General features: G+C 43.2%; 1 protein-coding gene across 1 annotated transcript in view; it reads left to right on the top strand.

Annotated features, from left to right (window-relative positions):
* The first annotated feature begins 439 nt into the window (after positions 1-439).
* The window catches only part of LPIN3 (lipin 3), a 30515-nt gene continuing 15502 nt past the window's right edge, over positions 440-15452 (top strand). The window contains exons 1-10 of the mRNA XM_060230915.1: positions 440-640; positions 1937-2032; positions 4256-4503; positions 5996-6103; positions 7590-7727; positions 8971-9428; positions 9519-9618; positions 10771-10925; positions 12077-12170; positions 13490-13559. Coding sequence (XP_060086898.1) covers positions 449-640; positions 1937-2032; positions 4256-4503; positions 5996-6103; positions 7590-7727; positions 8971-9428; positions 9519-9618; positions 10771-10925; positions 12077-12170; positions 13490-13559 — 1659 coding nt within the window. The 5' untranslated portion in view covers positions 440-448. The remainder of the gene's footprint in view (positions 641-1936; positions 2033-4255; positions 4504-5995; positions 6104-7589; positions 7728-8970; positions 9429-9518; positions 9619-10770; positions 10926-12076; positions 12171-13489; positions 13560-15452) is intronic.

The following is a 15452-nucleotide window of genomic DNA, read 5'->3' as shown; positions in this document are numbered from 1 at the left end:
GGCTCTCACAGCAGCTTCCTTTTCAAGGGCAACTCTTACAATAGCTGTGGCTAACCCAAGGCCATTCCAGCAGGTGCAGGTGGAGGAGTGGGGAATCCAACCCGGTTCTCCCAGATAAGAGTCTGCACACTTAACCACTACACCAAACTAGCTCTCAACCACCTAAACCATCATGAAATATTAGCCACATCAAAGCACATATGCTTAACATAAATTCTTGGAACATTCTACAGACAGGTTTAGTGTTCAGATTCATGTCTGAGCAGCACCATATAGTAACATACGATGCAGTGAACTAAACTGTCAGAAAATAGTACAGTGCCATCTGCCGCTTGGAGGCACAAGGTAACCGATTATTTTGAAGTCCTTAACTTCATTTATGAACTTCTGGAAGCTTCTTTTAACTTGAGGTTGTTTCTTTGTTCCATTTTTCTTTCAGTCTCAAACAATGAACTACGTAGGCCAGCTTGCTGAGACGGTTTTTGGCACTGTGAAGGAGCTATACAAGGGCCTGAATCCGGCCACCTTGACAGGTTGCATTGATGTCATTGTGGTGAGGCAACCAGATGGTTCTTTACTGTGTTCACCTTTCCACGTACGTTTTGGGAAACTCCGTGTCCTGCGTTCAACAGAGAAAGTGGTGAGTGATCCCCGATATAAGCCATCCTGTGCTTTGGGTGGGTATGTCTCTTGTTACCCTGTATATACCTAACAAATGACTCTTTGACCACCTAAACAAATTAATTTGAAAGTTCCATTAATTCCTGTGATATTTGCTAATTAAGCTAACTCTGGCTTGAGAATTCCTGAAGAATTGGGGGTTTGCAGGAGGGTAGAGCTTGGGGAGAGAGTTCAGCTACCTCCCAATGTGATGCGACCTCTGAAGCTGCCATTTTCTTCAGGGAATGGAGATCAGATATAATTTCACTTGGTATTTGGCAACCTTAATAAGATAGTCCAGGAAGGTACCCCCATCCTCCATTGTTTTCAGTGGAGGAAAAAAGAAAGAATTTAAGGGAAGGCACTGGGTTTGTTGGACACTAGTGCATTATTGGTACTGCTCAGCATTCTGTACACACACTAGCTGTGCTAGACTTGCAGCACTCCCCCCCTCCCCCGCTTCAATTTGTTGAACTGGCATTGCAACAGTGGCACTGGTTCTGCAAAAGTGTCTCCTCCTTCCATTTTTACTGCAGAGATTCTCTGGTATGACATCAGTTCCTATTTGTTTGTTTTTTCTGTTTTCCCTTACATGGGAAATAACGGAGAATGAGGCTCCTTCTTTGGGGGCCCATAGAATTGGACCCCCCCGGTCCAATTTTTTTGAAACTTGGGGGGTGGGATATTTTAAGTAGCAGCACTAGATGCTACACTGAAAATGTGGTGCATCTACCTCAAAAGAACAACTTGTGCCCCAGACCTCCACACCCCCCCAGATAGATCCCCCATTATAGCCTATGGGGATCATTGACTATAATCGTCTCCATAGGCTATAATGGAACTATAAAGGCATTTGGCTCCATTGTATAATATATAATAATGTGTATTATGCATTTTAATGTGTTTATGCAAGTGTGTGAACTCTTATCTGGGAGAACTGGGTTTGATTCCCACTCCTCCACTTGCAGCTGCTGGAATGGTCTTGGGTCAGCCATAGCTCTCACAGAACTGTCCCTGAAAGGGCAGCTTCTGGGAGAGCTCTCTCAGCCCCACCCACCTCACAGGATGTCTATTGTGGGGGAAGAAGATGAAGGAGATTGTAAGCCATTCTGAGACTGATTCAGAGAGAAGGGCAGGGTATAAATCTACAGTCTTCTTCTTTTTCTTAATTTATATAAAAACTGTCAAGTCACATGTTATAATTGGTGAGAATGAAGCCTGCTCTTTGTGCTAACTTTTCTATTGATGATGTGGCTTAAAATTAACTTCATTCTAGGTTGACATAGAAATCAATGGGGAGCCAGTTGACCTGCATATGAAGCTGGGTGACAATGGAGAAGCTTTCTTTGTTGAAGAGTCGGAGGAACAAAAGGTGGGTTGTGTTTCTTGGCCTGACTGAAAGGTACAAAGGCATAGTTCTTCATAAACTTCCCTTAAGTACTAGAACCAGGTTATCCACAACCTTTTTGAGCCTGTGGGCACCTCTGGAATTTTGGGAGGGGGTGGCAAAGGCCACTTCTACAGGAGGTTGAGCCAAGCAGAATTCGTTCCTTGGAAAGAAGGAAAACCTGAAGGGTGAATGGAATCACACACTGACTAAAGAGAGCCAGGTGCTTATCAGTCCTTCTAATTCTCAGGTGGAAAACCTTTCCATTTGAATGAAGGCAGCCAGTAACAAGTAGTGCCTTACAATGGCCCCAGCCTTTTTCTGAAAAGCTCAGGGTTTACTAAGGGAAAGACTAGTGGGCATTATGGAGCCCAGGACTACCATGCTAGGGAAGTCTGGACTAAACTAAAGGCAGGATGTGTTCATAGTGCTCTCCTGCTTTGCACTTTCCCTGTGAAGAATCTTGACGTGCTTCCTCTCCCATCTCCGTCCCTTTCAGGCTGGTCCCGCTCAACCATATTGCACACCTGTGAGGGGTGTGCTGAAGTGCTCCTCAAACTGCAGTTCTGCAAGGGCACGCCAGTGGTCCTTTGTAAGGACAGAGGGCAAGCCCTTCCTGTGACATTTGGAGAGCCAGTTTGATGTAGTGGTTAAGTGTGCAGACTCTTATCTGGGAGAATTGGGTTTGGTTCCCCACTCCTGCACTTGCAGCTGCTGGAATGGCCTTGGGTTAGCCATAGCTCTTGCAGAGCTGTCCTTGAAAGGGCAACTGCTGTGAGAGTTCTCTCAGCCCCACCCATCTCACAGGGTGTCTGTTGTGAGGGAGGAAAATAAAGGAGACTCTTGAGATTCAGAGTGAAAGGCGGGGTATAAATCCAATATCATCATCATCATCCAGCTAATGTGATAATGGAGCATCTTCCATTTTTTAGAAATGGGGGCAGGGACTGTCCATCTCATGGGAAGAGGATGGGATTAGCTTTTGAAGGGTGGGAACATAGAGCTACTGCCACCACCTGCCATCAGCTCACTTCTAGATTCACTCAGCACACTAGGCAGAAAAGGTACTGATTCGTTTCTGTGAACTGGTAGCTCAACCTTAAGAGCACTAAGTTTTGGGTGGCACCAGGGAGACAAAGTCCTAGTGCAGTCATTGGTCACTTCTAGTAGGACACCAAATTGATTTTTCACTCTGCTTTCCAGTTCAAAGGATTTCATCATAGAAGTGAAAAAAAGCCACTGCCTGCGCAGACAACAATAACCAGTGGCAGTTTTCAGTTAAATAACAGAAGTTCAGATTTTGTGTTCCGTTTCTATGAGCAGCTCTGAAAGCTTTTCCAGGCCCCTTTCCACCTTGTTTAGATGGCCTTTGGCTAGACGTTATTAACCATAAGGAACCTTCTTGATGTCTCTGGCACAAAGTCCTTTCCAGTCAAGAGGCAATAGGAACTTGGGTCAGGGTGTTCTGAGTTGTGGCCCTGTAGTATTGGCTGCCCTCTGAAACCTGATCTAGCAGACAGAATAAATACTTTTCTAAAAACTAGCTTTAAAAAAATTACTGATAAGAGGTTCACTGTATTGTTTTGAGGACAGAATCTTTCAGAGGTATGCATGGTTTGCCACAGGTACTTTGAAAGGGGCCATCCAGTGAGTGGTGTGGGCTGGCAAGAGAGGGATTGGGGGTCTTTTAGCATTTTAAATAAAAGTGGGGGTCCTCAGGTTGCTAAAGCCCTGCTTTCTTGCCTGCTGAAATCTCTCGCTTGGACCTTCTTGACTTCCCTCTGGCATCAGTGCTGCAAAACTGTAGTAATTGTTGCCATAAAGCAGATTAATGGAGTAACACACAACATTGCCCATAAACTTTCAGCAAGAAATGATTAGTGGGTATCCGGAGGTTCATTTATTTGAAATATAGGTTCTTCAGGGGAAAAATATTTTCCTGCTGTGCTTTAGCAGCCTCAAGTGTATTAACTGATTTTGGTAGGCATCAAAGGATAGTCTTGAAGTGACACATTTCTTGGACTGTGCTCCCCTATGATGCCAAATGCAAAGAATTAGCCTCTAGCCCGTGTAATTTTGTTAGCATTTAATTCATGGAATTTGGCTTCCTTCAATGCCAAAGCATTGGATTGGATTTGCTTGGTTTCTCGTTTAAGATGACTCTAATTTGGATCAGATGTTTGGCAAAAATTTGTTCTGGCATTCCAGGAAAGCATCCCCATCTCCTTGTGCACATCTCCCATCCCTTCTGAGAAAAACTCGGATCCAGCAACTAGGTATTCCAGCTTGTGTGGAAACCCTGATGCCTCCAGGTCTGACACAACCCTTCATAAGAAAAGAAGGCGTAAGAGGAAGGCCAGGAGGATGGAGTCACCAGCAGATTCCACATCAGAAGAGCAAGAGGAAACAGAAAGTGAGATGTCTCTGGAGGAAAAGCGGAAACTTTTGGCTTCCAAGTGAGTAACCCCAGACCTGCATTAGTGCCCAAAGTGCAGAGGGGGTTTTGAGCAGGAATGCACAGGGACACAGTTCCAGCTGGCCTGGTACCAGGGGGTGTGGCCTGATATGCAAATAGGTTCCTCCTGGGCTTTTTCTACAAAAAAAGATTCTGCCAAAATGTATAACATAGCTGCTCATACCGCCATTCACAAATATTCTATATCACTACATCAAAAACTGCCTTCAGTAGTTTTGGACTACTGATCCTTCTAATCCAGTATTGCCTAGCCAGAATGGAAATGGCTTCGTCTTAGTCATTTAATGCATGCAAAAAGCCTACATGTGCATAACTGTCTCCATGAGGGACTCCCCCTCCTCCAGATTTCATGATCACATAGAGATGGAGAACATGTGCTGACAAGTACCCTTACAGGCCCTTCATGTTCACTTTAAAGGCACGTAGGTTGAGGGCAGAGACTACAGCTACAATCTCATCCTCCCCTAGGTTTGCCAGCCTCCAGGTAGTGGCTGCAGATCTCCCACTATCACAGAGATCAGTTTACCTGGAGAAAATGGCTGCTTTGGAACATGGACTCTATGGCATGATACCTCATTAAGGTCTGTCCTCAAGCCCCACCCTCCTTAGGCTCCACCCCCAAATCTCCAGACTTTCCCAACCCAGAGCTGGCAAACCTACTCTCCACCCACACCCATTCTACCACCTTCAGATTTTGAAGAGCGGGATTTAAGGTTTCCAACTCCAGGTTGGGAAATTCCTAGAGGATGAGGGGAGAGCCTGAGGAGGGTAAAGACCTTGGGGGTGGGGTAAAATGTCAGTAAGTCAACTATCCAAAGCAACCTGCATTTCCTGCAGGGAAAATGATCTTTGTAGTTTGGAGATCAGCTGCAATTTCAGGAAACCACCAGACCATACCTGGAGAATGGCAACCTTACTTCATATGCAGGCTGAATGCATGAACCCATCTTATAGTCCACCAAGCCACTGGTCCCACAGGTCATGATTATCTCTTGGCAAGGAGCTGCCTCCCACCAGTGTCTCAGGTAGAGATCGTTCCCTTCATGTATCTACCACCTAAACCTTTCCCAGAGAGATTGACCCTGGGGCCTTTTTCATGGAAAGCTGATGCTCTGCCACTGATCCACAGCCTTTCCCCTGTTTTCCCAGCTCTCCCTCAGCTAGAAGAAAAGGTGGGGGTAGCAGTTGTGGGTAGATTTGCCTGCATGCATATACATACATGTGATGGTCACTAATTGTCCAAAGATGACCTGACGGGCTGTATTGTTTCTCTGTCCGTTGATTTGAGCATATCCTCACTTTCCATGTAGCTAATGAGAAACCTGATAAGGCTGTAGAGGTTTCAGTGCCTGACTTCTTCCTAATATGACCCTCCTGTATAAATAGACAACTGTATCAACACCTGTTTTCATTAAGACCTGATGGAACTAACAATGTCAATGTACTATTAGTTCGTTTGTTTTTTAAATCAGCAGTTCATTATACTACTCATTCACTGATGTTCAGAGTGAAGGAGCGGAGACTTTGCCACCAAAGGAAGCCCATCCTTTTTCTGATGGAGAGCTGCCTCCCATGCAGAGGTAAAACCCAGGTTTGAATCCCTCCTTGTGTCATGGAAGCTTGCTTGGTGACCTTGAGCCAGTCACACACTCTCAGCCTAGCCTACCTCACAGAATTGTTATGAGGATAAAATGAAGGAGAGGAGAATAATGTAAGCCACTTTATCCTCACAACAACAAATTCCACAATTGAGTTCAACTATGTAGAGACGAATTTCCTTTTGTCCATCCTTCATCTACCACCCCCCATCAACTTCCTATGCCTTATGGGAAATTGCTTTTGTATATAGAGAGGGCTTGTATAACATAACATGGCTTTCTTTGAAAGAAAATATTAGAATCTGTCAGGGCATTTGGATTCCAGCTACTACAAGGTCTTTGAATAGCATGGCCTACGGTAGGAAACCCAGTCTTTACCCTAATCATCTTCAGGTCTAGAAAGTTACCTGGGAAAGAAGCTTGGATAGATGAGCACCCCCCTTTTCCTTTTCCTTTCACCTGATGATTCTTGAATTTCCCCTCAGTTCTAGCCCTGAGCAACACAAGGTGGTGGAAAGTGGCTTTCAGATTGTCCCCTTCAGGCTTCAGTCAATCTAGAGGTGGTGGTGCATTGTGAGGAGGAGCAGAGAGCTTCTCCTGGGACCATGCATCATACTTCATGGTGCTTCTTGAATGTCATTAGGTCAGTCATTTCTTTGAATGTCATTAGGTCAGTCCTGTGCTTTGTAGCCCAGTCAAGGAAGATAAAGTTTCTGAGGTCAAAAAGGTCTAGGGCTGCAGTCTAAAGAAAACTGTCCAGGAGCAAGCCCCATTGCTTAAGACTGTTTCCTAGATGTCTTTCTTGCAGCATTCTAAGCCTAGTTAAGAAGACTACCAGCTGGAATCTCTTTCTGGCTTCATGACTGACTGTATGAAGATCAGGGTGTCTCTTTGCATCAGTGTGTTCTTTCTTTCTTGCTTATAATGACTTGTTATCTAGGTGACTTCTACCATGCTTAGGTCAATAGGCTTTTCCAGGGGTGGTTTTGAAGAAAAATAGGTGCTGGAGCTCATTAACATAACTCATTAGCATATGCTACCGCACCCCCAGCCAAAAGCAACCTGATGCAAGAAAGGAGAGCCCTGGGCAAGCAAGGCCTGCTCACCTGGGGGTCTCCTGGGTTACTCCTTACCCCAGTCAAAAGGCCAGCAAGCCACCACCCCCAACCACCCAAAATCACATAAGAAGTGGAGAAAGGGTGCTGTGGGCTTCTCCAAGGGTTAATGAGGGCTGCCGGAATCATGACAGAGCTCCTGGTGGCTGGCTGGCTGCCTGCTTTCCTTATCCAGGGATTGTTATGCAGCTGCACCTACTATTCAATGGACAAGGTAGGTGGGGAGGAGGAGGAACCATCAGAAAGGCTCAGGAGGTGTGCTCCTGTGAGCTCCTGCTGAATCTGAGGCCTGGGCTTCTCTACTACTTCAGTCAGTAAAAAGATTTTTATTTTACTTTATCTCCCTGTTTCAGCCTTTCTCCAAGTTGTCAGTCAGCCCCTAAAAGTGACTCTGAACTGGAAATCAAAAATTCTGAAATGCCTCTTGGTTCTGAAGCCCACATGCATTGGTCCTGGGGAAGACTGCCTGAAGTAAGTGTGGTTAAAAAAGAGCTCCTGAAAATGCTGCTACGAAAAAAAAAATCATACACATCCTTTGCAGGAAAAGTACATCTGCTTTTTCTTATTGCTATTTGACACTGGCCTTGGAAAAGTATCTGGGCAAAATCATCTGATGAATGGATATGTACTTCAGAATATGGGACTTCCATTTTACAGATGATTCGATTTTCTCTTCCTTAGCAAGAGGTGCCAGTGTCCATGCCTACTGACCTGGTGACCACCAATGAGAAATGGCTCGGCGGTTCTGGGCAGAATTTGTATGCAGAGTATGGGAACAAGCTCACAGAGAGAGAAGCTAAACTAATTCATCACCCTTGGATACAGTTTAGCTAGTCCCAGCAGCCAAATAAAAAGGGCCATAGTAGATAGATAGATGGGGCCAGTCATAACTGGTGGTGCATGGTGTAAGAACATCACTATAAGAACATAAGAGAGGCCATGTTGGATCAGTCCAGTGGCTCATCCAGCCCAATGCTCTGTGTCACAGAGTGGCCAAAACCCAGGTGTCATCAGGAGGTTCACCACTGGGCCCAGAACTCCAGAAGGCCTCCCACTGTTGGCTCCCCAAGCACCACAAAACTTAGATTGAAACACACAGCAATAACCACGGCAATGGATGTCCCAGGTAAATCTCTGTTTCAGCCCTTCATCAGGCCATTATTCTATGGTAAAGCTGCAACAAAAATGATAAGAAATTGAGCATTTTCTACACATATGTTGAATACAGTCATCAGAATTGTAATTATTCTCTTCCTGGAGCATGAAGATGAAACTGAATAATGTAGAATGCATGCTTAACTCCAGTCCAACCAGTACCTTACCCACCTACACTATGAAGCTGCAACTGTTTGTTTGAACAAAAAGAACCATATTTAGTATCTGTATGCAATCCAAAATCGGATTTATCAAAAGCAATTTATATCCTCACCCAGAAAGAATTGAGGAAATTAATGCTAGAAAGTATTCCAGGTACTTAATCTCAAAAATAGGACAATTGTGATCTAGAGTCTTTTTCTTTCCCACTATGAATCTTTTTCCTATTTCTCCTTTCCCCTCACTCGCCACAAGTCATTGCAAACAGCATCCTTTTGACCTGGTCTGATAAGTGCAAGAGTGTATGGGTATGAAGAAATAGCTGTCAGATGCACAAAATATCCTCCAAATATACTTGACTTTCCCCCTTGGTTTTTTCACTACCTGGTTCAAGACTCTTTTCCTTTTTATACAGGTGAGCAAATCAATAAAACCTACCACAAGTACCACAACTACAGTGACTGTCACTCCAACTACCATTCCTGTGAGCGAGACAACACACTTTGTTGCCATTTCAGAATGCCAGCTGAGCACTGTAGACACTGTTAATGCATCACATTCTCCAGTCACTCCTTTAATTAGGCCAACACCCATCTTCTCTACTGGAAATGGCTTTGGAGAGCCCACCTCTTCTGCTCAGATGGTTGCCAGTGATCCAGAGACAACATGTACTTTCTCAGGAGATGTGCAAAGCCATGCAAAGCCTGCAGAAAATGAAAAGAATGTGGAGACAATTGGACAGAATCAGGAACTGGACTGTGAAGCACCATCATCGAGAAAATCCAGTTTGGATCAGGAAGCACCTTCCCCAAGGAAAACTAGTTTGGAGCAACCAGAACCAAGTGATAGCTCAGAGCTAAAGCAGGAGACAAGAAGGGGTAAGAAGGGGCTGAAAGCAGTAGCATCATTGAGATACCTTGCAAAAAACAATAGGGGTGGTTTATCTTAATCCTTTGCATTATTTTGAGGTTATGTGAAGAGAAGTCCTCACCTGGGACCAACTGATATTTACCTGGAGGATCTCTCGAACCTGGATGCTGAGCAGGTGGCACTCTATTTCCCTAAAAGGTATGTGTTTGAGTCACTGGTTTTATTGCACTGGCCATGTGTGTAAGCCAGACTGATTGTTCAAGGCTTGACATCTCCATTATAGAGCTGTCATTGGCCATCTTTTGTTTACCATCACTGTCTATCAGAGGAAGTACTTTTTATTGGTGTGGGGGCATTCCACTCAGCCCTTCCTGTTTGAGGGATTCTTGGTGTCAGTGGGAAGGCAGTGTCAGCAGATGTAACTTTACTGGATAAAAGGCTTAGCTGAACTGTAGCCATCTTTAAACTCTGTTACTAACCATGAGAAAAGGCCTTGCATATCAAAGTAGAAAATGCAGATGTTACCAATACTCAGTGTGAACCTTTCTTTCCCTTGATACTAACAAAGGCAGAAATTCCCTTCTTTGAAGATAAGGCGCCTCCATGGACAGCCGCTTGGCTATCCCTGGAAGACCAGCAGCAACAATGAGATAAGAGGGAGAGACCGTGTGAATCTATGCACCTCACCTCAACAGTGTTTAGAATTGTGGCTTTGTATAGTTCCCTTTGATGTATCCCAATATAGCCAGCCTCCTATTGCTACAATGTATCAGTCTCAATCTTCCTTCGTTCAGATATTTATGGATTATCGAATAAAGCCTAACTTTGCAACAATTCAAGGTCTGGTTGATTTGAGATCCCATCGTCTGACAGGCAGTAGAGGAAAATTCCTGTTCCATAGGTTTAGTACCACTCAGTACATTGACTGGATATAATCCCATATTTGGTTAGTTGTATTTCAGAAGTTGAAATGAGCTATTGGCAAAAAAGGACCAAAATGAGCTATCTTTGGGCAATTGCCTTGGATGTGCACCCTAGGGGCACTATCCATAATAAACAATGCGCTCCTTCCCAAATATCTTTTTAAAAAATAATTTTACAACTTTTTAAAAGAAGATTGCAAAAAGTAAGAATCACTTTCATAGGTACTCATGTACATTTCCTTTTTTTTAACAAAAAGGGATACAGATTGGAACTGCATCATTCTGTTATAGCTGATCAATCCTCTTAATATGAGACATCTTTTTTTTTCCAAAATAAAGGGCTCCTATAATTTTTTTATTCAAAATCTAAGGTTTGATATTATTGGCACTGCACAGTACTGATGCCTTTTAATTCTCTTATTTTCAGTGATACTAAACTGAGTGGCCAAGGACAGACTGATCCTTGCAGCTTCTCTCGAACTCACCTGCAGACTAGCACAGATAATCCAGCATGTAATCTGATGCCGCACATCCTTCTGTCCGTCTGTGGGGGTCTTGGAGATAGTGGAGAATTATCTCATGGTAGGTCTGAAACTATCTGTGGGGGATCTTGGAGACAGTGGATAATTATCTCATGGTAGTTCTGAAAGGGAGGGAAGAATCTATTCTTTAGGACTTAAAACATTCTAGCAGAGATGCTTTATGTCTCGGCCTTTGCTGTAATGCTAGAGTTACATTTATAGTGAAGGGCATAGGAACAGAATCCAGTTCAACTTGATCAGAGTATGTTGTAATGATGGGCTAAAGTATTGAAGACTATCAGTGACTCAATTAAAATGGCTCATCAGCCAGTCTAAGGCAGAATACGAGACTTAATGGTTAACTCCTTTGCTTGCTATTCATTTGTCATGGCTTGATGCTGAGAAAAACCCTGGCCTAATTCTTGTTCCTAAAGAATCAGCATGGTATAGTGGTTATCATGTTGGTTAGGTAGGAGCTGGGAAACACAGGCTTGAATCCCCATTCAGCTATGGAAGCTTGCTGAGTGACCTTGCAGCTTTACCTACTTAAATGGGTGGCTTTTGTAAGCAGGACACTTTTTTGTAGGAGGAACTCCTTTTCGTATTAGGCCTCACACTCCTGATGTAACCAATCTTCCAAGAGCTTACAAGGCTTTTAGTACAGGGCCTATTGTAAGCTCCAGGAGGATTGGCTACATTAGAGGTATGGCCTAATATGCAAAGGAGTTCCTGCTACAAAAAAAGGCCTAAATGTAAGGATAAGATAGGGGAGGTGATGCAAATTGCACAGGGTTCCCACTGGCAAGAAAAGTGGGATATAAATATCTAAATAATAGGAGAAGGATAATTACAGAAGTTATAAAAAAGATAAGAGGAGGAACTTTAAACTCATGCTGGTTTTAATATTCACTCATTCCTGTGGAAATCTGGGAAACTGTAGTTCCATAAGAGGAGTTAGAGATCTTTAACCTCATTCTAATACTCTCAGAAAACTACTGTTTCCAGCATAATTTGGTGGAAGCCATGTCAAACTGGTGTGACCCGATCTAATATAGTACAAAGCAGGAAGATATCCTATGTGGGAACTCCATAGTAAAATGGAGTAGTCCCTTTTGTGTAACATCTTTTTGGATGGAGCTTCTACCTGCTCTCACAGGGTGGTTATAGAACTAGTGTAACCTTTTCTCTCTCTGTTTCTTTCACTTCTAGCAGAGGAGTTTATGAAACATGTAGTGTCCTACCAAGAGTTTGCAGAGAATCCAGCAGTTATTGAGGATCCAAACTTGGTAGTACAGATCCACAAAAAGTGAGTAGAATGGTCTCCTCCTGCTCCGAGACTCAGGCTTTTTTTTTTAAGTAAATGGTTCTTTAATCCAGCAATGTCCACTGAGTATACAACATCCTCACTGAATGCTCCCCAGAAACCAGAGGTTAAAAAGGATATAAAAACAGCCCTTCAGACAAGACAGTTTTTGTTACTTTTGACACTTGAACACAATTCTCCCTTTGCCAATGTTTAGTTGCTGCTTTTTACCTCTTTAAATATTTATTTAGAAAAAGTGAAAGCTTGCAAATACAGCTACAACTGAATAAAATAGTTAAAGCAAAACAGGACCATAACAATTTAGGTACATGCATATAGAATAATGGGAGAAATAACAACTAGTGCAAGGCTAAAAGAGTAAGACATCTTCCTGAGTAGATATAAATTACCTGCCTACCATCTTCACAGCCTGGGAAGCTCCTACAAGGTAATGACTCAGCCCTACCCCACCTTCCTGAGTAGATGTAAATTATCTGCCTACCATCTTCTTCTCACTTTGCCCCAGAGAGAACTCCAGTTTTCTTGGTTATGCCTCTGAGGATGCCAGTCATGGTTGCTGGTGAAATGTCAGGTCTCACAATGCCAAGACCGCAGCCATACAGCCCAGAAAATTTACAACTAGTGTTCACTATTATGAGGTAGACTTCATTGCACATTTTAAAAACCACACACTTAAATTTTCTACTGATTTTGGAATTCTAGACGATGGCATTTTTCAGACAGCAACCGCCTTTCATGGTTTTGTGCATGTCGTGCCAGTTGTGATGTTCACACTATCAGTGGGATCAGTTCAGACTTTCCATCAGGGTCCTGGGTGGGTTTGGGCAGCAGTCCTCAAGCCAGGGGGAAGGGGGGAATGTTCAGATTTCCAGGAAGAGGCTTTCTTGCAAATTCATTTTGCCATGAAAATTAAAAGTATGGGAGAAAACGGTTTTAAAAGGAACACAGAAAAAACAGGGAAGAATATCGACAGCACTGCGATATTTATGAAGTTCTCTGGAAACATGAAAAAACAACATGGTAATATCGATTAATGAAAGTGGAATTTTAAGGCAGTCTGAAAAATGCCAGAGTGTCAAACAGCATCAAATTGTGCTGTTTTGTGTGTTGCGGAAGTATCTGCTGTGACACCTCTGTGGGACAGTAGTGAATAAGAGCCCAGTTCTTTTTATTTAAAATGAGATCTTATGGTGTTCTTCATCTGCAGTGTGGTTTCTAGATGTTCTGCATGTCAGTGCTTTGCTACTGGGCACTTAAAATGTTAAAAACTATGTACATAGCAAAGTTGTCTCCCCTTGCAGGTATTATAACTGGTCAGTAGCAGCTCCCATGATCCTCTCCCTACAAGCTTTCCAGAAGAATCTTCCCAAGGTAAGTTGAAGAACTCAGGGTTACTTATGTAAGAATTGCCACAAAATTACAGTACTTAGATTCATAGAATCACAGAGTTGGAAGGGGCCATACAGGCTTAACACAGGATCAGCCTAAACCATCCCTGACAAGTGATTGTCCAGCTACTTATACATGAGTTTTCATGAAAATACTGCAACATTTGTGCAAATGAACAAGGCTGATTAATTGAAAGCATCCCACTGTACCAGTCTAGGTCAAGGACCTTTCAGGGTACAAGTACCGGCTATTTCTATCCAAATACCCAGATTCTTTATTTGTCTACAGATGTCACTGCATATCAATCTTTTCCCCCCTACATGCCATGAGAAATTTTCTAGCTTCCAGACCATGATTTAGGACAAAGAAATAAAAGCTGGAAATAATTGCTTGTGTTAGAGATGTCCATCTGCTCTACTAGGTGGGTGGCCTGCCATCTCTGATCAAACTTTTGGGACTAGAACTAGAAAAAAATGTCTCTTTCCAATGTGACAGTATACCCCAATTATTGTGAGAGGTGGGGAAATATTCCAATCTCAACACAGGGCAAGGTTCTATTCAGTAAAGCTCAGTGCCACAGGAGGATTTACAGAAAGCATTAACTAAATGTACGCCTTCTAGCAGCAGAGCAACCTTCAGGATATAAGAACTTATAAGCAGAAAGGGGAGTGCAACAAAAGGCAGGGGAAAGCAAGAGAAGTATTCAGTTGCCATTACAGCACTACAGTTCTCCCTAGAATTCAAGGGGACTGTGTTAGTATTTACTTTAATAAAACTGCTGGCATGCTGTTGCCTCTCTGACGCTCCTTCTCAATGACATGCATATTATTCCACCATATTCATTTGCACCTTATACTTTTCTGCCCAGATGACCAACTCTTATTTTTGTGAGGTGATCGTCTCTCTCCTTCTGCTACTTCTCTCCACTTTCAGTCTTCGCTTTCGGGCAGCTTTGAGATATCTTCCCAAGACGAAGGTTCAGGTATTATTTCTCAGCTCTGGCTAGGTAGGAAAGTCTGTGAGGTGGTATTCCTTCACCTGCCTAGGTGGAGCGCCTGATGTTTGTCATTTTCACTAATTCCAGTTTGCTTGTGGGTTTCTGACACAGCATTGCTGACTTCCACTTCCTCTTCATTTTTCTTTGTAGTTCTTCTCTTGCTCATAAGAGTCTTCTTCAGCAGCTTAGGGCTGCATAGCTTTGGTTATGGAATCTCAAAGTATACATTTTCTCATATAGGCCTCTTATGTGTCCTTGGGAATAGGATTCTGTACCCTTATCTCTGATCACTGTAACTCACTCATATACCTTCTTTGGGTTTATTGTTCAGCTCTGAGCACCTTCAGTGGGAATGTAAGTACAGCCTTTGTACCCAAACATTTTGATGTGCTTTACACTTGGATTGGATCGTTGCTACAATTCATATGGAGCTATTTTACAGATACACTGCTGTCTTAATCGCCTCATACCGATACTTGTAAGGTAAACCAGCATCCAAGAACATGCTTCTGGCCATCTCAGCTAGTGTGCAGTTCTTTCTTTCTGCTGCTCCATTCTGCTCAGGTGTGCATGGAACTGTTGCCTGGTGCTCAGTATCCTGTTCCTTCAGGTATTTTTTTTCATCTCTTTAACTATATGCTCTCTCCCAACATCTGTATGGAGCATTTATGGCTTCCTTTGAAATTTGTGGCTTGGTGCTGCCCCCAAACAGTCACTTGGAGCCACCATCAAAAAAATGTCGCCAACTATTTGTTTCTGCTGGGTGTGAGAGTGTTCAGGGGTTCCCAAATATTGCTGTGGATAATCTGCAAGGAATGTGCAGTCTGGCTTTGACTACTTTTGGGGAGCAGGTTGCATGCTCTTTCAGATTCCTGCAA

The sequence above is a fragment of the Heteronotia binoei genome, chromosome 2 (genome assembly GCF_032191835.1).
Source record: "Heteronotia binoei isolate CCM8104 ecotype False Entrance Well chromosome 2, APGP_CSIRO_Hbin_v1, whole genome shotgun sequence".
Classification (NCBI taxonomy): domain Eukaryota; kingdom Metazoa; phylum Chordata; class Lepidosauria; order Squamata; family Gekkonidae; genus Heteronotia; species Heteronotia binoei.
Note: the sequence above shows the minus strand (reverse complement) of the source record. Positions and strands in the feature narration are given on the sequence as shown.